The sequence below is a fragment of the Dipodomys ordii genome, unplaced genomic scaffold (genome assembly GCF_000151885.1).
Source record: "Dipodomys ordii isolate 6190 unplaced genomic scaffold, Dord_2.0 Scaffold34, whole genome shotgun sequence".
Taxonomy (NCBI): Eukaryota; Metazoa; Chordata; class Mammalia; order Rodentia; family Heteromyidae; genus Dipodomys; species Dipodomys ordii.
Genome location: NW_012267250.1, coordinates 8,252,387 through 8,276,609, shown reverse-complemented (window position 1 = coordinate 8,276,609; position 24,223 = coordinate 8,252,387). Strand labels below are relative to the sequence as shown.

Genomic DNA, 24,223 nt, shown 5'->3' with positions numbered 1-24,223 from the left:
GGCAAAAGCATGTGGCTCGAGGTGCCATATGCACAAGTCTTCATGTCCTTTATGGAAACTCCTGACTTAAACCATCAATGTTCCCTGAGAAGTTACAACTATCTTCATAGCCTCTGTGAGCCCCTGAGCCTTAGACCCTTCCTGCCATAAGTACAGTGTCGTTTCATGTCCCATCCTTGAGATGGTTCCTTCCAAGGCTCTGAGATAATGCCACTCCCCTTTATATACACTCATGCTCATTTATTCCACCAAGCCTAAACTGGCATCCCATATGTTTACTCTAAAAAGTAGCCACACAGCCTTTAAAAAAGAAATGCCCCACTTTCCAGAAGGCCTTATTTTGAGGACCCATTTTATTAGACAGTCAGCTCCAACTTCTGAACCCCTTTTCTGATTTCCCAAAGCCCTCAGACTCAACGATTAGATACTGTCTTCGGAATCTTTAACAACAAAAGATCAAGCAGAGGAGGAAAGACAGAAGGTGCAGCAAGAGAGATGAGACCAAAGGCTGGATAAAGGGCAAATCAAACCTTTTGGCAGCGCTCCAAGAGCCGTGATGCAACAAAGTCACCTGAGAAGTATTACCCTGAAGGCCCCAACTTGAAAGGAGTTACTTTAACTGTAAAGAGTTTGGGCTTTGGGGCAAGGAAAGCCCTCAGGGAACAAGGTAAAAAGGAACCAGTAAGTAAGAGATACAAGAAGGATATAAAGTAAGATAACTTTTTTTTAAACTTGGAAAGAAGTTTGTATGAAAATAAGGCTTTGTCCCAAGTATAGACTTGTTCCAAAAGGGAAATTGACAGCTAAAGCAAGATTAGGAGAGTAAAAGTATGTTGCAGAAGGAATGCAGCAGGCTTTCTAATGAGATACAATTGCTAGGAAACCCAGTGCCATCTTGGTAAGTTTATGGAAAACTCTGAAGCCAGATCAGCAGTACCAAGGCAAGGGAAAATGAGGGCTTCAAATATTTTACCTGCAAATGATGGACTGTGAGACTTTCAGCTAATATTAAAAGCATTCATCAACACTTGGGACCACTAGATCAAGCCATCACATCACATCACTTATATGAAGGGCCATCACTCCTGCTCAGCAGGAAGTACTTTCTGAAAAATGACATCTATGGCCCTCCTCCCTTACAAGATTATAAGCATCTACAATACACTCCTTGAGAGGACAATGATAAGGGAATTAGTGAGACAGTTATGGTTATGAAATCTGATGGCTGAGAATGATGGTTTTGATGTTGATTTAAAAACTCACATTCAAGACCCTTGACATCACCTGAATGATTTGTGACTTACAGTAAGGTCTTGCTTGGAGTTTCTGTAGCCCACAAAAAATGACAGTCTTGGTCAAGGCCAAGAATTCTCTTGTCTGATGTGAGAGAGGAGTTGATGACACACCCAGGTCCTGGAAGTTAATGACATAATCCACTTTTCTGGGAATTATCCAGATTTACAGATCCTTTCACGAAAGCCTGAGGTCTTGGGACACAGCATAACTGCTCCTTCTTGAAGATGTCTGCCTTCCCATCAGAAGGGTATATCTTCCCTTTATTCCCTTTATTTTTGCTGGCAATAAGGCTGTTTAAGACTGCTCTGTCATACTTGATTTCTTTCATATGCAAGACCAAAAGTGTTCTGAGCCTCGAACCTGATGCCCTAAATCTAATACACTAATGTCACATTGAGGCACTGGTTGTTTAGATTCCAAGGAATGGCATTTCTATGAGCACTTTCATCCATCTCTATGTAATCTGTGGCCCAGCTTTACGAATGAAGTACTTCAAAGTGATTATTTTAATATGCTTGTTAAAAATGTCCAAATTATTATAACTCTAGTTTTGGCTAGTTAGGAGAACAAAAAGCAAATTTAATACCAAAGAGGAATTTTCAGAACTGGGACAAGATTAATAAGTACCTTTGATGTATTCCTCTTAAGAGTGTTAGATTCTATCTCTAAGTATTACATTCCCCGTACTTTTTAGCATAGGGACTTTATTGATATGCATTTGCTAGGCAAATGTATAAGGAAATGAATGTCTACATGCATGTGCATTTCCATGAAGCAGTACTTTATTTCCATTTTTGTATTAGATATCAATAGATCTCCTATGAGAGTTACTAACCATGATTATTTTTGCAGCATTTTGCTGTAATACTGCTTCAACATTTCTGAATTAGGGAACATTTATGTAAACATTAAAGTCATACCTGAATGATTTTTAACCATTCTTTCTGCTCATTTCAAAGCATACATCCTGAGTCTTTCTCCCTCCCATTTAGAAAAAGTTATTACAAACAAAAAAAGTTATTATTTAGGTAATTGCCCTTGGCAGAAACTTTAACTGAAAAAAAACATATTTGGAGCCAGGCGCCAGTGGCTCACACCTGTAATCCTAGCTACTCAGGAGGCTGAGATCTGAGGATCATAATTCAAAGCCAGGCCAGGCAGGAATGTCTCCAATTAACCACCAGAAAATTGGAAGTGGCGCTGTGGCTCAAGTGGTAGAGCGCTAACCTTAAGCTGAAGAGCTGAGGGACAGCGCTCAGGCCCAGAGTTCAAGCCCCACGACCGACCAAAAAAAAAAAAAACCACCCCAAACCTGGGAAATTATTAGAGCACGTGACATTAAAATAATGTTCTTCAGTCTCTTATCATTGCAGTCAGATGTGCTTTAGAAGGAAGATATACTTGGTGTTAAGGGTGGGAAGTGTTAGTTTCTTAGGGTTGCCATAACAAGTCCTACCGACTGGGTGGCTTATAGCAACAGAACCATATTTTCTTCCAGATCTGTAGGCTACAAGTCTGACAGCAAGATATTGGTGAGGGCTGTGTTCCTTCATGAGCCTGCAGGGCACGGTTGTTCCTTTTTGGTAGTGTTCTATGGCTTGCAGCTAGAGCTCTTCTGTCCCTGCACATCATCACACAGCCACATTCTTCCTGTGTGTTTCTGTTTTCCTTTCTTATAAGGATACTGGTCATGTTGGATTAGGTCCCAAGCTAATGATCTCATCTTAACTTGATTATATCTCGAAAGACCTTATTTCCAAATAAGGAAATATTATTTCCACATTTCCAGGTACTTTATCGTGTCTGTTTTGAAACGCATAGTTCATTCCATAATGGGGAGTAGGGGTATGAAAAAAATAATAGTGGATCCATAGCTTATATAATGTAACATTGCCTGTGAATTGGAACAGTTAACACTTCAAACAGATCAGCAAAACCTGTGAACAGTCAGACAAAAGGAGTTGATAAAAAAGCCTGTTTTAAGAGCTTTGTGTCTACCCAGATCAAACTTTGCCAGCAAATGGTTTCAGAGCACCTTAGCTGGCTGGTTTCTAGCCAAACAAGTCTTTTGGATTTTAGAGTTATGTTGAAAATATTAAGGATCTGTGACAGATGCCCAGTTTAATTCCTAACAGAGCTTCAAGCTTTCTGGGAAATTCTATTGGTAGAGAGTTATTGCTTACATTATTATCTACTGTCAATCCCTTGCTATGCCACCTAATCTGGAAAATTCCTCTTTTCTACCACATACACACTGAGCACAGGATATCAAGGTGATACCATAGTTTGACTATAGTACCCTCTTGTCAGACTAGAGTAAAATCTTCGAGGTGAAAGTTAATCCCTGGCAGAAAGCGACATCTTTTCTCACTCCTCCCTCACTGAATAAGTCTCCAAACATCAACAACCCCTCAATTCACCCAGCCACCTTTCTGTTAAGCTAAAGCTTGTGTCTTTCCTCTCTTCAGAAGGCTTGACTTCCATAGTGAGTGGCCAAACCCACACTTTGAGCAAGCAGATTCCTGAGCAAGCAGGAAACAAATAGGCTTCCTCTCTCTCTCCTGCAAGTGCACAGCAAATAGACATGGCTTTGAAGCTGCAAATTTAGGAAACAGTTTGATTAAATCCCTATCTCTTCACTGAAAACCGATACCCAAGGCCCGGGCATCTGCTGGAAGGAACATCCTAGCTAAGATAGTACCAGACATTGTTTCAGTAAGTTTATTGTGAAACAGTTATAGTAGGTGCCTGGGATAGAACTGGAATGTCAGACAATTCGAAGGTGGTTGAGTGGCATATCTGTGAGACAGGTAGTTTATGATATAAGTTGGGGCAACATTTGGTCACAGAGAATACTTGAAATATAATAAGTGGAACAAAAGGGTAATGTGCATTAAACATATACCCATTCATAAGGGAGGAATAATATTTGCAATGTTTTTTATTTTATTTTATATATATATATATATATATATATATTTGTTAACGCACTGTTCAGAGGGGTTACAATTACATGGGCAGGATAATGCGTACATTTCTTATCAAGCATTGCAGCCTCCTCCTTTGTTTACCCTTCACATCCTGCAATGTTTTTCATAATCAGCTAGAACAATTTCTACATCTATTTTTATTTCATTTTCTTTTCTTTCCCTTAAGCTCCATCCAGGGGGCTTACAGGAGGGAATTTGTATCCATATATTTAATCAGATTAGCAGCTGGGTTTGGAATAGTTCTGTTGGAGCTGCTGTTTAAAGCAGCAGGTGTCTGCTGCTCCCTCTCCAGGCTGGATGGTGTGGGACGAACACTTGGTGGAGAGAATTGGGGTACATAGGTTCAAGTTTCCAGTTCCCTAGAAACTAGACATCTTTAGTCTTAGTTTCCTCTTAACAAACAGGTGTTCCCTGAAGCTGCTATGCCAGAAAAGCCATTAGAAAGGAGGCTTAAGGAAGAAGGATAATTAGGAAATAGCAAAGCCACATTCAAGGTCTTCCTATTAGCTCTTGGTTTACACTAATGGCTTGGCATACTACTCATTGGAACCTTCAGGCCCAGCCTCAGACTTGATCTGGTATGTCAGAGTTTGAATCTGGCCAACTGTAATTGATTTAAACAAGAGCTTTACATGATGGTAATGTGGTCTTTTTTTGGTCAGTTGTGGGGCTTGAACTCTGGGCTTGGGCACTGTTCCTGTGCTCTTCAGCTCAAGGCGAGCGCTCTACTGCTTGAGCTACAGTGCCACTTCCAGTTTTCTAGTGATTTATTGGAGATAAGAGTCTCACGGACTTTCCTGCCCGGGCTGGCTTTAAACCGCGATCCTCAGATCTCAGCCTCCTGAGTAGCTAGGATGACAGGTGTGAGCCACCGGTGTCAGGCTGGTAATGTGGTCTTGATATTTGACTTGAGGAACCTGTTGCCTGCAAAGCAGTCCCTCCCTTACCACAGACAAATGGCAAATACTCATTTTTTAGTGTTCAAGTGCCTTGGGTGTATTGTGTATATCTTAACTCTAAAGACACAGTTCACATCCCTAGGGCACAGTTTTATTGATTTTTAAAGTATTTTTGATTGTGTTCATGATAGTTACATATATTTATACAATAAACTTTATTATGTGAGTATATTTCATTTATATAGTTCTATTAAGATTTTTATCCTGACATAATGCTTTTATAGAAATGCTTTTTAGTATTTTGCCTTTCTAATTTTCTTTATCTTAGGGGAGCTTTAAGGCAGAGGCCACAGTATTTCAAGAGAGATCCCAGAATACAGTGTTTGAGTTTAGTTTGTGCTCTCTTCATAGTGTAGAACTTGGAAGGCGACTTCTCTGTGAGGGTCATCACTGGCTCGGGATATTCTTATCCCATTGCAGGGTTTTAACCTTGGCTTTGTGGCACAAACTAGGTTATCTAACTTCTGTGGTCTGATTCCACTATGTAGGGAAGTCAGTATAGACATCGGTTATAGGTGCTTCCTTTAAAGTTTTTTTTATTTATTACCAGTGCTGGAGCTTAAATTCAGGGCCTGGGCACTGTCTCTGAGCTTCTTTTGCTCAAGGCTAGCACTCAACCATTGAGCCACAGCACCACTTCTGGCTTTTTCTGTTTATGTGGTAGCCCGGGCCTCATGCATGCTAGGCAAGCACTCTACCACTAAGCCACATTCCCAGCCCACATGCTGCTTCCTTTTTTAAATAAAAACAAACTCCATTTTATATGTGTGTGTGTATCTCCTCTTTACCCTTCCCCAGGCATGGGGCTTGAAATCTGGGCATGGGCACTGTCCCTCAGATCAAGGTTCAAAGCTTGTGCTCTACCACTTGAGCCACAGCGCCACTTCTAGTTTTCTGGTGGTTAAGTGGAGATATGAGTCTCACGGATGTTCCTTCCAGGGCTGGTTATGAACTGTGATCCTCAGATCTAAGTCACCTGAGTAGCTAGTATTACACAGGTGTGAGCCTCCAGTGCCCGGCAATATTACATGTTAAGTAGGCTAAGAACCTGGCTATGTAGACAACTTTTTCCGGTGAAGTGGTCTCATGTCCCCCTTAGTCCAGTTGCATTTGACTATTCGGTTTTGGGGGAATAACTAATACTACTACACTGAGCTTATTTGGGCATGACTGGTATGAAGTGTGCTACTTACTACAGCTCTCTTTAGCAATTCTTTTCAGGTATGAGGTAGGAATGTCAGGTTCTTTAGGAACACCTCCGTAAGTCTTTCGGGGAACTCAGGACTCAGTATTGACTTATAGTCACAGCTAAAGAACAGCCAAAAAACTTAAAAGGAAGATCAGTAAATGAAGCCAGTTAGTAGACTGCAGTCCAGGGAAAGTTAAGCACAGGCTTTTAAGAGTCATGAGATGCACTTATTTCCTGATCACTCAGGTGAAATGCTGTCTTTGCAACCTTGAACCTAAAGTTTGTTTTCTTCTTGGGGAGCTGGTCACAAAGACACTTTCCCCTTTAGCAGGTATCAAAATTCTAGACTCGATGGTATGCATTTTTATCCTGCACATATTCTCTTGCTTGCTAGTAGCAGACTTAGACTTTGACCATCTTCCCCTTGCCGTAAGCAGAACTGCCTTTGCTCAGCATCTGAAAGAAGATCAGGGGATGATAGAGTCTGTAGAGTTGAATTACCAAAGCTTTCTGCCAACCCATAGCCACACTGCACACAACCAGTAAGTATCCTACTGAAAGTAGGAGTAGCAATAGCAGAAAGTGGCGCTTTTGTATTCTTAAAGATTACCTGTCAGTCACCCATCATTTAGTTACCCTTCTTTTGGGAAAGGAAATTACAGGGTATATCTTTGCAAAGACAAGTGCTTTTGTGGCAGTCAGGTTCTGTATGATAGCACAAATAATGTTGGCTTCAGTTGCAAGTTAGTGGCTTTGGCTTTTGAAGCGTGGTGCTGCAACCCTTGTATCCATTGGCGGGCATTGTTACCGGATTGTTGGGGTTAAGCTACAGAAGGCTTTAAGAGATCTGTAGCCAGTCTAGGGTTTGAGTGGGAATTGTAGTCTTTGTTCTGAGTAGCTTGAGTTTATCAGTAAGTTGTCTGATTTCTGTGAACTCATTTCTCTGCATCTGATGGGAGCTGATGCATAGAAGAGCCTAGCATAGAAAGTGCCTGTGTTGGGCTGGGAAGGTGGCTCAGTGGTAGAGCGCTTGCCCTGCATGCCTGAGGCCCTGGGTTCGATTCCTCAGCACCACATAAGCAAAAAGAAAAAAGCCGAAAGTGGTGCTATGGTTCAAAGCACCCAGGCCCAGAGTTCAGAGTTCAGGCCCCACGACTGGACCCCCCCCCCCAAAACAAAAAGAAAGAAAGAAAGTGCCTGTGTTTGTGTACGGTTACGTTCCTCACTGCTCAGCATGTGTTCCGGTGGCATTTATTTCTGTTGCTGTAGTGCATACGGTACATAGGCTTTTCTTCTTCTTTGCAACTTAGTCCCATTTTCAATGGTCATTTTTCAGGCTGTTTGTGCAAGTAAGTCAAGGTTGTCCTCTAGCCAAGTGCAGCCTGTGAGGATTGATGATGTCATATAATTGCCAGGAAGATTGTACGTCATACAGGACATTGACAATGGCAGTCACAGCAATATCCACACAGCAGGGTGGGAGACATTCTTGTTGAATGTATTGAATAAATTAAAAAAAAATCTATCCGACTGTGGCCTCTTTTATGTGGTAGTTATTCTGATTAGGAACTTGTTGAAAGAGAGAGCAGGAAGGGATTCTTGGTGGGATTAGTGTCGAGGCCTTCCCTACCTGTGTCAGAAATTAGAAATAGAGGTTCATGGTTTAGGGACATTTTGCATGAGGTACATGGGCATAGGAATGGTGTGGTAGTCACATTATCAGTTTCTGGTCCAGCCAACCTCCAAAATGAGGTTGGCTCAATTTTTGTTTTTGTGTGCTTTGTTTTTATTTCTTTTTACAATGTCTTCATCTTTGGGAACACATTGTCCTGTGAAGAAAGATGGGAAAAGATGGTGGATTCAGCTGCAGTGGCCTTCCTCCTATCCCAGAGGTCATTTTGTCTCAGAGCTCCCCCTGTTGGTTATTTACTGACTACTCTCTGCACAAGTGGCAACTCAGGGCAATCCCATTTTCCAAAGTCCTGCTGTGAGATGCTAGGTGTATGTTCTCCTGGCCTCACTTTGCCCCAGGGCCAGGATTTGGAACCCCTAAGTTGTTGGGGGTCCATCCATACAGGTCAAGAGAAGTCTACAATTAAGAGAGGCTTTGAAGATCATCTCAGAGCAGTCAATCATAATTCTCCCCTGCCCGACCCCCCTCCCCCCACATTCCGCCAGTGGCTTCTGAGCCAAGGTTATACTTGGAGATGGTAATTTCATCCACTTGAAGATCATGTATTTAAGTTAATCAGTGATGTGAACCACAAACACAGTACACTAATGTGGCATTGCTGTCTTTGTATATAGCTGTGGGTTCTTACAAATGTGTGTGGTTTGAGACTGCGTTAGGTATTGATCGGTTTTGTGTTCTTTTTCTCTATTGCTTGTACATCTGAGATCTATACTGTCCTCTCTTAAATGAAAATTTTCCCAATCTAGAGTATAGAACAGGTTTATCTTAATTTGTACTTTCTTGATTGTGAAGATAACTATGAATATTAAAACTTCATCATTCAGATGTTTTTCAAAGGTGCTTGCTTGTGTCATTTTTCCATTTGAAAGTTTTCTTTAGTTATTCATTAGAGATTCTGAGTATTAATCACTTGGTGATTACATGCACTGAAAGTACCCTTCAGTCTGAGAATTCCCTTTTGACTATTTTAGAGTCTTTTTCTCTGACTGACTTCAAGATTAGAATTTTTTTCCTCTTCCCTTTTCTGGTGGTAGTAGGATTTGAATTCAGGGCCTTGTGCTTGCTATTCGATGTACTCTAAAACTTGATCATACTCCTAGCCCTTGTCTTTGGTTTTCAGTATTTTGATTATAATTGTTGGGGTAAGGGTCTTTTTATTTTTTATTTGGAAGTAAGACTCAGAGTCTAGTACTTGCTAAATAGGTATTTTATCATTGAGTCCATACTCCTACTCCTTTTCTTTTGGATAGGGTATTGTGTTTTTGTGTGGGCCTAAGATTACTTTCTGTCTGAGATTCTTCTACCTCACAGCTGGCATGGCAGGCATATGCTACCACTGCCAGTTTACTTTGTTCAAGTTATCTGGCTGACATTTCTTTGGCTGGCCTTGAACCTCGATCTTCCCAATCTCTACCTACCAAGTAGCAGTAATTGCATATGTAAGCCCCTGTGCCCAACTGTGTCTGTTTTTTTGTTTTAGTATTTGTCCTGATTGACATTCTCTGAGCTTTGTAGATGAATGGTCTATTCATTTATTATTTAGTAATTCTGGAAATTTCTTTGCTGTATCTTGTCAAATCATAATTCATATATTCATCTATATTTATTTTTTCTTTCTAAATTTATTTTTTCTTACAGGGGCTTCATTAAAGTAACAGGTTACTTGATATTTTTCCCTGTCTTTTACCTCCATCACTCTTCTGTTCAATTGTAAATGACAGTTTGGGTAATTTTCAATTACTTAGCTTTTAGTTTATTCTTTTTTAAACTAAGTCTGCCTTTCCTCCAGGAGAATGTAAGTCTTGGGGACAGGAGAGTTTCCTACCCTGCTGAATCATACCCCACTATGATGATTGGAGGAATTGGAGGAATTCTACATCTCTTTAATTTCCATTTACTCTTCTAGTTTCTACCTCTTCGCTGAAATATCTGGTATGCGTGTGCATGTAATTTTCCCTTTCCATTACATCCCTTAACATATCAATCACGACAATATTAAAATCACAGTTCTTATGTCTGGGTCATTTCTGAGTCTTTTCTGCTAATAGCTTAATGTCTTGATTTTTCTTCTTGCAGTTTTGTGATTTTTGAAATTTTTGATTGAATGCCAGACATTGTGTAGAGTACTATACAATACAGTAGGCCTAAGTAGTGTTTATGACCAGAAGTGAGCATGCTTCCTCTTCTATTAGGCCATTAAGTTGGATTGATTTAATCTTATCAATGATTAAGTTGGGTTTAGGTTGATTTAATCTAATGAATGATTGTTAGGTTTGGGTTTTTCTTGTTTTGGGATTATGTCTTTGATTGCAGCACAGGTTATAAACTCCTCTCACTGTAGGCTGCTGTGCTATCCTTCTCTGAGTGTTTGTGCTCTACTGTTCCAGTGTTGAGTCCTTGAATGCTTGAGATAGAGGTGCCTCCATGTTCTGGCCCTTCTCCAGTCTTAAATCACTATCAGCTTTTTCTCCTGGCCAGGCTTTTTGTGGAGGCAGAGAATAGTCTTAGTTCCTTTGATACAGTTTCAGGTAAGTTGTTGGAGCCAGGGCCATGGAGATGAGCTCTTCTCTGACTATTTCCTCCTCTGGCTACCAAGCACTGTCTGGAGTCTGATGTGTTTCTTGAGCAAGAGAGAGTTTCCTGCTTTTCCCTGAGTCGCCATGGGTCATTATCCAAGTCCTTTGGGGTTTCCTGGCCCGCTCACACATAGACCAGTTTTGCCTTACCTGTCCTTCTCCAGCAGCAACAGTGACAGTGTGCCTGGGCCCTGGGGATCAGAGTTGTCTATCCTTTCCAGAGCCAGATAATGAGGCCTTTTAAAGAGGGTGGGGTGGGGCGGGGAGAAGGAGAGGAAAGGATTGGAGAAGAGAGGATATACATGTTAAAATAGCTCTTCTTCTTGATGTTGAAAACAATCTATTTTTGTCACTGTTCTACCTCCTTCATAATAGTCATTCTTTAAAGTGACCAGTTTAGTTACACAGCCATCATTATTTATTTCCAGAACATTTTCATCACCTCCAAAAGAAAAGCCATATCCGAGTGGTCACTTCCCATGCTCTTCTGGCCAGCCGTTAATCTCTTCTTATCTGCATACATAGATTTGCCTATTTTAGATGTTTCATTGGCATCACACAACATATGGCTTTTATGTCTCTGACTTCTTTTAATGAAATGTTGAATGATACTCGCTATATGTTACTTCACAAATGATATGAATGATATTCTATCGTATGAGCCCAGTGCATTCAGTCTATTCATTCATCAGTGGATGGACATTTGGACAGTTTCCACTACATGGTCATTATAAATAATGCTACTATAAATACTTGTGTACCAGTTTTATTTTATATATTTTTTTTCTAAAGAAAGCTGAGGGACTGTGATAAGCCCTTTATGTGAATAGTTTGGATATGTCTGCTTTACTAAGTCTGAGGGATGTGACATTATTTTCACTTTACAAAAGAGGACGCAGTGCCCTGGAGAGGCTACACCATGCCCCTGGGGCCAGCGACCTCAGTCTGACTCAGTATGACACTGTATGTTAACCTCCCTCAAAGCATAGCCTGTTGGTCATTGACTCGTGAGAGAGAAGTTTGTAAGTTTAATGTAAACATTTAGCATCTTTTCCAGCAATATCTCATTGTTGTATCCAAGTAAGTGATCAATAGAGTCAATAGAGGCATCTTGAACTAGCTAGTGTTACTAAATTCACATGGTCAGGTTGTATGTGGCGATGTGTTTCCTAGCACAGGAAGAGGATGCGTGTCTGTCCTCTGTGCATTGCTGGTGGAGCCAATCAACCTTTTCTCTAAAACTGGCTTCAGAGGCACTATAGCTTGATAAAGCTTGGTAACTTGTTTTTTTGTTTGTTTGTTTTTTGCCTTGGGGCTTGAATTCTGGGCCTGGGCTCTGTTCCTTAGCTCAGGGCTCTAGGCTCACACTCTACTACTGGAGCCACTCGGCCACTTCTGGTTTTCTGGTGATTAATTGGAGATAAGACTTTTCCTTGCCTGGGCTGGCTTTGAACTGTGATCCTCAGATCTCAGCTTCTTGAGTAGCTAGGATTACAGGCATGAGCCATCAGCGCCTGGCGGTAACTGTTTTTTAGTGCTTTAATTTATGATGTTTTTTTTCCTCCCTTGTAAGCTAGTTTGCAGTAGGTGGAGGAAAGATAACCAGACTGGTGATTCCACAGGCTGAATGGAGGATTATAATTCATAAGCATGTAATTGGAATCCTTTCCTTAACTGTTACATTAGGAGCAGAAGTTCATAAAAGCTTGTGTTCTGTGTCTCTGACACTCTCCCCTGTCATACTATTGTCTTCTGTTGATAAACCTACTGGTATGACCAACATTTGAGCAAATCTATTCAACAAATCTATTCAACTCCAAGCATCTCTGAAAACAATGAATATGTTATTGGTAGTACTCCTGGTGAATGACAGTTTAGGAGAAACAGGGTTTTACTTGGTTCTGTGTTTGGTGGTCCCTGCTATTCTATAGTGTAGTTTCAAATGCTATTTCAATAAGTGACTAGATAAAAGTAAATTTAAATAATAAGAGTTTTTTATGCAAGTATAATCTTAAATATTTAAAATAATAAGTGGATTTTACTCAGTTTTTTTAAAGCAAGCATTAAAGTTTCAAGATGGCAAAATTTTAGGATTTCTTGTTATCAAAACAAATCATTAACCAGTGGAAAAGCTACTTTTTAAGCCAATGCAAATCTGTTCTGTTAGTAATCACATGATCTTTCTCCTGACTACATATATTCTTTCCCTACAGTAGCTCTCAAGTAGATGTTTGCCTGCAATTTCTTGATTCAGAAAACGGTTGTGTATTGTAGACTTGACAGATCACGAGTTATACCATCCTACATGATTTTGACTTGGCACTTGGATTTTCTCATGAGCAATGGAATTCTCCTTTTTTAAAACTAGCCCCCAGAATACCACTGGTACCAGAATGGAGATGCTGTACAATCACAGTAAAATCTCCTATCACAGGTGCCCAGGTCATGTTGCACAGTGATTTCTTTATCTGTATAAAATGTTTGTATAGATTATGAACACCTACATATGTGATAAACCAGGAGAAAATGTTTTTTATAAGAATTATTTATCCCAGAGGACTTAGCAAATATCTTCTGCCCTCTCCAGCTTTTTTACTTGACTTCTAGATTTTTGGTAGGGTGGGGAAAGATGACAGAGAGACACTTTATGGTTTACTCTTTACATGAATAGATATTGAGTGATTACTGCTAGGTAGAGATCAGTGTGCTAAGTATGGGACACTAATAAGTGCATAAAATTTTACCAAATTTCCTCCAGTTCTAAACATAGCAATTAAGTCTGTATTGAACCTGAAAACAGACTTTTCTACTTCTCTTATATATTCCCAGTCTTCAATTGTATAGCCATATACAAAACAGTGAGAAAAGTTTCTTTCCTCTCAAAGTTGTTGATGTCTTTGTTTTCCTTTTCTTTTGAGAATTTTAGAGTTACTTTAAATTTAGAGTAAACTTTAAATATTTTTATTTTGGCTTCTGGATTGCAACTTTAATTTTGAATTTGGCTGTTTTGGGGCATGCTGACATGTTTAAGCATATCAGATAAAAAAGAGATTTCATGAGGTATCTGTTGATCTTCCCTCTGTCTACCTTTTGTCAAGATAACTTTTCATGCCTTGCAAATAGAGCTTAGGCTTGTTTTTGCACCTAGGTCACCATCTACCTGACTTAGCTAGCTTCTTTTGGGCAGATAAAAGCACTGGAGAAGTCATTTGTTTCAGTGTAAATCAAAAGTCTGTTTTAAGGTTTGGGAAATAAAAACCAAGGCTAAGATGAAGGTTGAGCTGGGCGACGGACACCTGCAGGATAAATAAATGATCCCTTAATGCTTTACTATGATGCATTGTTCATTTTTGATACGTTTATCCATGATGTCTTTCTGCTATGTCTAATTTTCTTCAAAGAACAATTTCCCTGAGGCTATATTTGACATCGCATCGTGTCTTATGTCTTTATTTATGTGTTCACTCCTAAGATGAGCTGTACAAACTTGACAGCCCCCAAATGAGAGTATAGAAATGGCGACAGGAACTTAGCTAAAGGGCTTTGATTGGACACGTTATTCCTTTGAATGCTTATGGCTCTTGTAGATTTGCTGGATAAGCAGTACTCTATAGCTACCTTGATGGAGAACCTGGAGTATGGTGTCATAGAAACTGAAGCTTAGGGTGCAGTAGTTGAGGAATCTGACTGGTAGGGACCAAATCTAAGCCACCATAGCTGGGAGTGGTTGTTGGACCTTTTTATGGTAAAAGATCGCATGATAGAATGCCCTTTCATTTCTTGTCCTTTTGGTTGTGTTGTTTTTTGACAAGTGTCAAGTGACAGGCTCTGGAGGTTTGGAACTCAAGCAAGTGCCTGTCTCTGGAATGAGTAAAAGCATGAATGGGTTATTTGAGATAAGTTTATCAAAATGTTGCTATTTAAATGTGATTTAGCTATATTCCAGTGGCTCAAACCTGTAATCCTAGCCATCAGGAGGCTGAGAGCTGAGGATTGCAATTCAAATAACAAGTGAATAAATGCAATAATAAAAATAAATAATAAATGCGGCTTGAGGATCACAGTTCAAATAATGAATGAATGAAATAATAAACCCATTCCAAATTAACTTTCCACAAGAATAATAGTCTTCCTTCTCTTTAATCTGGTATAACTTTCTTTGTTTTGATGAGAGGGATTCTAAAGAAATATATTGTCATCTTTTGAATTATGACTACCCTACCTGTGCCTGTGATATGTGTTAATTCATAGTATGCCTGTTCGTGCCATTGAGCCATTGTATTATCATCATGTCACCTTGCCTTACCCTTAAAAAATTTCCAGTGGGGGAAGGAAAGTTAAAAAATACAGTCCTGTCATCTGCCCTCACCTTTTATAATAACTCCCCACTATCCACTGACTACTTGCATTTATGTTTTAACTCTTTGGTGTATTTCCTTCTGGTAGCTCTGTCATGAACACTCTGACTGTGTATCTTTGCATTGCTTTTTAAATATTCTATCCACTGCTAAGAATATCCTAGACATATTCTGTGTTTTACAAATAAGGGGAAACATGGGACCTATGATTCTTTGGGCCTGGCTTACTTCACTGAATATGATTTTTTTCCCAAGTTTTCCATTTCCTAACAAATGGGGTGGTATCATTTCTTTCTGATGGAGGCATAGAATTCCACTGTGTGTGTGTGAGTGTGTGTGTGTGTGTGAGTGTGTGTGTGTGTGTGAGTGTGTGTGTGTGTGTGTGTATCACATCTTCTTGATCCATTCATCTACTGAGGGACATCTGGGTTGATTCCATATCTTAGCTATGGTAAATAATGCTTCAGTGAACATGGTTATTGTGTTGGTAGCTTTAGTGTGGCCTTGTTTGTTATCTTTTGGGTAAATGCTCAGGAGTAAATTGCTGGGTCATAGGGGAATGGTCTCTCCAAACCTTTTCAGTGACATACTAAAGAAGTGACATGAATTTACTTTTAAAGGCGCTGCACTTCTCTGTTTCGATTAAAAAAAAATTGCCTCAATTTCCAATTGTAAGCCTTTGAGAGGTATGATGTGGAGAGTTTTCATGAATCAGTGTACATACTAAAGGGTCCAGCCTGTCTGGTGAGTGAGAAGAACCTATCTATGTCATAATTACTGGTTTGAGGATGCTTTATAAAAACTAGTACGGCTGAGTTCTGGTGGCTTACACCTGTAATCCTAGCTATTCAGGAGGCTGAGATCTGAGGATCACGGTTCAAAGCCAGCCCAGGCAGCAAAGTCCGTGAGAGTCTTATCTCCAATTAACCATGAGAAAACTCGAAGTGGTGCTGTGGCTCAAGTGGTAGAGTGCTCACCTTGAGCTGAAGAGCTGAGGGACCGCACCCAAGCCCAGAGTTCAAGCCCCCACGATCGACAAAAAAGAAAACCAAAAAACCCCCAAAACAACAATCACAAAAAACCTGCAGTTAATTTGGTTTATTACTTTAAGAAGGGCCATACACAGTACAGAGAGACCCTGTTCCCAAAAGGTCTCTTTCAAATCTCTATGGAGTTCCTCTGTTTTGTGCTTTTTTGGGGTGTGGTGGCTCATGGTTAAAAATAGAGCTCTAATTAAAATAGGCACCCTGTTTGGGAATTAAAATTATATTACAATTAACAAATTTACTGTTTTCTTACCATGTTTTTTTGTTTTTGTTTTTGTTTTTAAACAGCAAGCCAGAGCTGAGCAGGAAGAAGAATTCATCAGCAACACTTTATTCAAGAAAATTCAGGCTTTGCAGAAAGAGAAAGAAACCCTTGCTGTAAATTATGAGAAAGAAGAAGAGTTTCTCACTAACGAGCTCTCCAGAAAATTGATGCAGGTAAATTACCCTTCTACCCTCTCCTCTTCCCCAGCTTCTTTTCTCTCTAGGAACAAGTGACTTTGATAGAACACTTTTTTGGGGGGGAAACATTTGCTGATGAGGTTATAGTTAAAATTCCTTGGAGAGTAAAAATACCAGGTTGAAGATGGCAGTAGTGTGATCCTCCAAAGTGGTTCCATAGTCCATCTGCTTATGAAAGGAAAGATTTCAGTGCCCTGAGCATTTCAAAAACTTCCAAACCTTGACTGAAACTTTTTGTTTATTCATACTGAGAAGCATGGAGTCATAACACAGGTGATGCCGAGTGTAACATTTTTGAAACTAGGGGATTAACACCAAATATAAGATTTCCTTTTTCTGTAATGTTCAATCTATTATAAATACACATGCTTTTTGATATTAAGAAGTGGGTCTTTCATACTAAAATATGAGGACATAAAGCGAAATGTCTTCAGAAAATAATGGTAATCCATTTAAGTTGAAATTACATACAACAGGTTCATATGGGAAATAAGTTACTGAACAAAAACCAGACTGCTATGCAATTTGATATTAATCACAGTAATATATAAGAGACACAACACACCTCAGAGGATTTTATTTGTCTTGTTGTGAACATATTCACTTCCCTGCTTTTTTATTTTCAAAACTTTCTAGTAAAGTAACAAACATTTTTATGGGAAACAGTTTGTGGGATAATCAGTATGAACTTGAAATATAAAAGATAAGTTTTCTTAAAAATTAACACAGCATAATCAAAATCAAAGGTATTAAAAAATTATAACAGGAACAACATTATTACCCATTTGTCCTTAGATGTCTTTAAAACAACCCAGTGTGTTTTCTGTTCACCTATTACCAACAAGATCATTCATTAATCAAATTGAAGTATGTATTCTAGTAGGATTATAAGAAGATATTTGAGGCTTTTTAACTCTTAAAGTCTCCACATAGACGCTGCAGGAAGATACTGGAAGCTTTGGTATATAGAAACTTTGGCGGTAAGACCATGAAACTTTTAGCCATAACCTTTTCACACTTTTCTTCCTAATTATTGTGTGATGATGCTGTTGCAATCTTACACAATTTAAATTATATAGTAGTGGTTGATAAGTGAAGAATAGACATTTAGACATTATCATTGAGCAAGAATTCATAGCACTGTGTGTGTGTGTGTGTGTGTGTGTGTGTGTGTGTGTTAGCAGGGATTGAAGTTAGGGCTTCAGACTTGCTACACAGGCACTCTGCTTGCTACACAGGCACTCTGCTGCTTGAGCTACATTTCCTCACACATAAGATTTTTTTTTGCACTGAAACTTTGTTTTATTAATTTGCATTGTACAGAAGAAGGGAGATGGTTTGTCTTTAATATATCTCACAATGGCAATACTAGATGCTTTTTCTACATGGTGCTTTTAAACCAGAGTTGAATGTATAGTCAGGTCCCCTTTTTCTTAACAATATTTTTTCCCCCTCTTGAACTTGATGTTGTTCTTAATAATCGGGGGTCTATGACTACATTATCTGATAAAGTAGTCAAAACCTAGTCAATCCTTTTCTCTGTGAAGATTCATCTCCATTGTGGGGTGGGTTATGTGTGTTAGAATTGGCCTCATATTCACTTATAACTTACTTTCCAAGGTCACTGATGCTCTGTAAAACAAGAAACTGAAAAGGAATGAAAACTTAAGAGCTGTAAATAGCAGAGTTAGTGATAGGAAAATACTACACTCCCCATGATTTTAGGCTCTTGGTTTGTGTTTTTGCTTAAATATATATGAACAATTTACCATTTTAATCTTTTTAGAGAATACAATTCAGTGACATTAAATATAGTCACATTGTTTTGTAACCATAGCCACTAATGAACATTAGAACATTTTCTAGCTGAAACTCTGACCCACCTCATAATACTTGAGGCCCTAATCCCTTTTACTTGCTTTTAGACTTCTGAAAAGAGATGGATATCAAGTTTCTGGGTTATGTCAGTTCTGTGGCATGATAGATAAGTTGTCACTTTAGACATCAAACATCACAACATAGCCATTTTATAATCATCTGAGAACCTACCCTCCATTGCTGTCCATCCTGGAGGATCTCAGAGCTGCAGGGAGAAGGAATCTGAGTCATTTAGTGTTCACCCCCAGGTTCCCCATATGCATTTCCTTTCCAGTTTGTACCAGTCTTTTGTTAAATGCCCACATTTTCTGCCATGTACCATGGAAGTACTACTTTCCTTCTGGAAGGTTTTAGACTGAGACAAGTAGACTTTTTTCAACTGTGTGATTACTTTAGTATGGCTTTCAAGGTATTTGCTTCTTGATAAGACTTTTAATGAAAAGCTTTGTAAGAGAAAGCATCCTTACTGCAAATATCACTGTTAGACAAATGGGTGAATTGAACTGATTGCAAATGCTTAACATTTTTCACCCAAAGGCTTCTGAAAGGCTATTAATAGAACAGTTTTGGTTTTGTCAGCTTGCTTTGGCTGCTATCTCTAGTAGTGACTGCCCATTGCCTTTATGTGCATTTCAAAGCAATTCTTTGATCCCGAGGACAAAAAATGAGAATATTGCTTATATCTCTTCCTATCTGCCTTAGAAAATTGATTTATCTTTAGAAGCAAGGAAATCCTTGCCCCAAAATCAAATTTGAGGAGAGAGTATAACTACCCCAAACGTGTTAATTATCACCAAACACTACACACAAGAGAGTACACAGCTTTTTCCTCTTGATTCTTTGTGGATCCAGTATATATCCATTTTGTGAAAACCATTATCTGAAAAATGTGCATCTTTTTGAGCCCAAACTATGGGATTAACTACTTGATTGGTAAGATATTCTTCTAAAAAGAACCCTCTAATTTTTTTGGCAGGTGCAACACAAACCTGTCAGGACTGAATTTTGCTCTGTAATGCCACAAAAAGAGATTGCTTCATTCATTATTTGTAATTAAGCATTACAGCAAATGTTCTGAGCAAACATTGATTGGAATTTTGTATATAACATGCATGTTAGAAAAAGGTCTAAAATGTGGTTAGTAGTAATTACACCTAAGCTCTAAGCTGACAGGTTATGTTAATTTTTTGCATCCTTGCCTTTCTGTTTGTATAAAAACAATGTACATTACTTGTTGATAGAAAATGTCTTCTATAGGCTAGAGGCATGGCTCAAGTGGTAGAGTGCCAGACAAATAAGACAAATAAGCACAAGACCCTGAGTTCAAACCTGGTGATGATGAGAAAATCTTTTTTTTTTTTAAGGGAATTAAAATATTCAGTTACTTGGTTGTACTTACCTTTTGAAACCTTCTGTGTCTCTAACTTTTAATGATATCCTGCTATCATAATTCTGTCTCTGCCATGGGGTTGGTGTACTGGGTAGGGCCTTGAAGTCCTCTGTAGTCAGGCTTATATTCATAGGAGTTAGCTTCCCCCCTTCCCAAATTGTTAATAATCTGAATGTTCTATGTGATTGACACCATTGGGTCACTATTTTTTTTTTAATTCCTAATTTCGCTGACTGTTAATCACTAATATCAGTGATAACAGATAGTAATGTCATTGCTAATATTGATAATGGTGTTTTTTTAAACTTGTACATTTATCTCGGTCTTTGCATTCTGATCCAACTTTCAAATTTCAGACTTTAATTTTTTGGGGGGGATATGTATGGGCATGTGCACCAGTATTGGGGCTTAAACTCAGGGCTTGGGTACTGTCCCTTACCTTTTTTTTTTTACTCTAGGCTGATGGCTTTTATCACTTGAGCTATATCTCTACTTCTGGCTTTTTGGTGGTTAGTTCAAGATAAGAGTGTCAGGGACTTTCCTGTCCAGACTGGCTTGAATTTAGATCCCCAGATCCCAGCCTCCTAAGTAGCTAGGATTATAGGTATTAGCTGCAAACACTAGGCTCAGACTTTTAATTTTTTCAGATCTGAAGTGGATTTACAGTTTACGTTTGATCCCCATTTAAAATAGGATCTGGCTTTCATATAATAATACCATTATAGCTCTATGTCTATGAAAATTCCTAATACCTAAAATGAAGAGTTATCTGGATCTTTGTAAAGTATGATGGCATTTTGTGTCATTAACACTCCCTGAAGTTAGAATGCCTCCTGGACTTAAAAGTTGTTCTAGCATCTATAGGATGTTGACAAATAGAAGAAAGGAAGGTAATTGTGGGCAAAACTTCTGCTGAAGCTGCTATAACTAAAGAATGGTTGCTGAGCATTTCAGAAGGTTATCATGCAACTGCATTTTTCTTCCATTTACAGAGGAATAAAACTGGAAGAATTTCCTATGTCTTCACTTATGCCTGTTCACGTAGATGCAAGGCTTACCACTCCATTTGCCATCTCCCTTTCCTCTCCAGAGAAGTCATTTTTTTCCTCTCAATCAGATTGAATGAACTTTCCCCCCACCCCTAGAGCTTATTTTTCCCTAACTTCAGGAGAGCTATTTCTCTGAGTAACATAGTGTATCTGTAGACAACAGAAATAAGTACAGACTCCCAGGTCCCTTCTTTCCAAATATTTACCAGAATTTGAGGCTCTTTCCTGCCATTACCACTAAGATGGTAATGAAATTATTTTGTTCATGCAGGCAGCAATGTTACATATCAGGATGATAAATAATGTGTGAAATGCTGTTTTGCTGATTTCAAGGGCACCAAAGTTAAGATTACCATTGCATCCATTTAGATGAAAACTAAGGGATTTGAGAAGAGACCTCAAAATACGTTTTTCATCAAAATTGTTAGACCTGTGGCCATCTTGGCCTGTCCTTTGCAGAGCTATTAATACTGATCAGAGAAATGTGCTGTCACATGGTAGCTTTCAAAACAATTGGAGCGTATTTTTTTTCCCCTTGTGGTATCATTCCCAGGTTTCTAACAATCAGCTTTCTGCTCTTTTCTCTCCACGGAGTGAAAGGTTTATGTGTTCTATCACAGTACATCTACAAGGAGCTGTTAAGTATGTTTGTGTGTGTGCGTGCACATGTGTGCATGTGTGCAACTGTCCTGGGGCTTGATCTCAGGGCCTACTGTCCCTGAACTTTTGTGCTCAAGGCTAAAGCTCTGCCACTTGAGCCACAGTTCTATTCCACATTATACTCTATACTTTTTTTTGGTGGTTAATTAGAGATAAAAATCACACAGACTCTTTTGCCTGGGCTGGCTTTCTTAGCCCCCTGAGTAGCAAGGATTACAGGTGTGAGCCACTGGTGCCTGGCTGCTGCCAAGTTGTTTTTAAATGCATTATAAATGTTGCAAATGCCAGTGGCTCAAGTATGAATCAGAATTCTAACCAAGAAGCTCTTGGTATAACCTAATTTGTTACCCTTAGAAAAAAAAGCAAATTTGAAGAAGTCCTTCAGTCATAAGCAGCTGTTGAGTTTCTTATAAAGTATGTGTGTGTGTGTGTGTGTGTGTGTGTGTGTGTGTGTGCCTTCATTAATTTCATTGAAAAAATTGATATGCAGAGCACAAATTGTAAAGAAAAAAAGGGGCAGGATAAAGGACTTAGAAGCTTTCTGTACTTAATACATGAGCATAGTATGTGAGAAAAAGCAAATAGCAGCAAAATAAAAGCAGAAAGTAAGATTTAGATGAGGTTGGGGGGGAAGTTTGCTTTTTTTATTGGAGTAGGTAAGTTAGGAACCATTATTATTTCTAGTTAGAAAGCCTAGTCATATATATTGAATGAATCCTGGCCCTACCCTTCATTTGGTTTTGTTTTGTTTTGTTTTGTTGTGGGGTTTCAACTCAGTCCTGGGTGCTGTTCCTGGGCTCTTGAGCTCAAGGCTAGTACCTTACCAGTTGAGGCACAGCGCCATTTCTGGCTTTTTCTGCTTATGTGGTGCTGAATCGAACCCAGGGCCTCATGCATTCGAGGCAAGCACTCCACCACTGAGCCACCTTCCCAGCCCCAATTTTTTTTTTTTTATTTAAAAATGTTGCAGTGTTTTACATTTTATTTTAAAAACAGTTAACAATCAGTCCAGTCAATAGTGATGTTCTTAAAATAGTTACATCTTCTTGCTAGTTGTCTTCACCTTCCTTTATCCTCTTTATTGCACACTAGTTAAAAACTAGGGAAGAAAGATAAGACCTTTTACTTTAATTCTCATTAAGATCTTTATTCCCAGGAAGACACCGCAGGTGTTAGGCTACCGGTTTTCATTGTTGTAGACAGACTCCAGAGCCTGAAGGACTTTGAGTTTGTGTACCAGGTGTGGTATTTGAATTCAAGGCTTTGTGCCCTTGCTTGACTTTTTTGCTCAAACATGGGCACTTGACCACTTGAGCCATACCTTTACTTCCCTAAAGGATTTTATAATCTTATTTTTTTATCATTATTATCTTTGAGTAGCTATACAACCCTTCAATATTATTCCTACATCCATTTTCACATAGATACATTGAATACTACGACTGCACTTGCCTACCCTTTCTCTTCATCTATCCCCTCCCTCAACTCAACCACACCGACATCCCAAGTTCTATCTTCTTGGTATTCATTTTGGTCAGACTGTAAGATATTTGTTCTAAGGAGTTACAACATTGGAAGTCTCCCCTGCAAATACCATACTTCAGTTAATACACTTGTGTATAAAAAAATATGTATATATACACATACCTGCTATATATATCTATTTATAATTTATAAATAGATACATATATAAATATATTTTATATAGATATAGAAATATATCTATTTATAATTTATACATAAATTATACATATGTTTATAATCTAATTTATAAATCAGATCTCATTAATAAATATTTATATGAGAGAAAACATGCATCCTTTGTTGCTTGGAGCCTGACTTATTTCACTTACTATAATTTTTTCCAGGTCCTTTCATCTCTCTCTAATGATGTAATAGCATTCTTCCTCATGGATAAATAATGTATATCTTGTGTTTTCTTGATCAGTTTGCCCATTGAAGAGTATCTGGACTATTTCCGTAACTTGGCTATGGTGAATAGTGTAACAGTGAATTTAAGTGCAGTATCTCCCTCCAGCCCTCCCTCTACCTTTCTTCTCTCTCTCTCTCATTTTCTCTATCTCTTCTTTTTTAATGATGCTTTTAGTAGACATGTTGTTGAAAATCCTGGAATCTCAAATTTAACCCTTTAGGTACCCCGAGGAGATTGTAAGTTTGAACCTTCCTGAAGGTGACCTGGTCAGATGAAAGAGCTGCAGTCTAAGCTCAGTCTTGAAAATGCTGACAAGGAACCAAAATAAGAAATAATTAATGTTCTAGAAGGACCTCACTATTTTTTTCATTCCCCAAAAGTCCTATGTGGCTTTTAATTCAGACAAACCTCAATCAGAACAAACAAAAGCTAGACAAAATGCTTTTACATTTTTATTGAATGCCAGGCACCAATGGCTCAAGCCTGTAATATTAGCTACTCAGGAGGCTGAGATCTAAGGATTGAAGCCACCCATGGCAGAAAAGTCTGTGAAACTCTAATCTCTAAGTTTTATTTTTTGTCAGTCATAGGGCTTGAACTCTGGGGCCTGGGCACTATCCCTCAGCTTTTCAACTTAAGACTAGTGCTCGGCTGGGAAGGTGGCTCAGTGGTAGAGTGCTTGCCTTGCATGCCTGAGGCCCTGGGTTCGATTCCTCAGCACCACATAAGCAAAAAGAAAAAAAG

At 38.9% G+C, this 24,223-nt stretch overlaps 1 protein-coding gene across 1 annotated transcript in view; it reads left to right on the top strand.

Annotated features, from left to right (window-relative positions):
• The window catches only part of Ccdc6 (coiled-coil domain containing 6), a 99,074-nt gene that overhangs the window by 35,273 nt on the left and 39,578 nt on the right, over positions 1–24,223 (top strand). Inside the window, exon 3 of the mRNA XM_013017188.1 lies at positions 16,396–16,545. Within this exon, the coding sequence (XP_012872642.1) occupies positions 16,396–16,545 (150 nt within the window). The remainder of the gene's footprint in view (positions 1–16,395; positions 16,546–24,223) is intronic.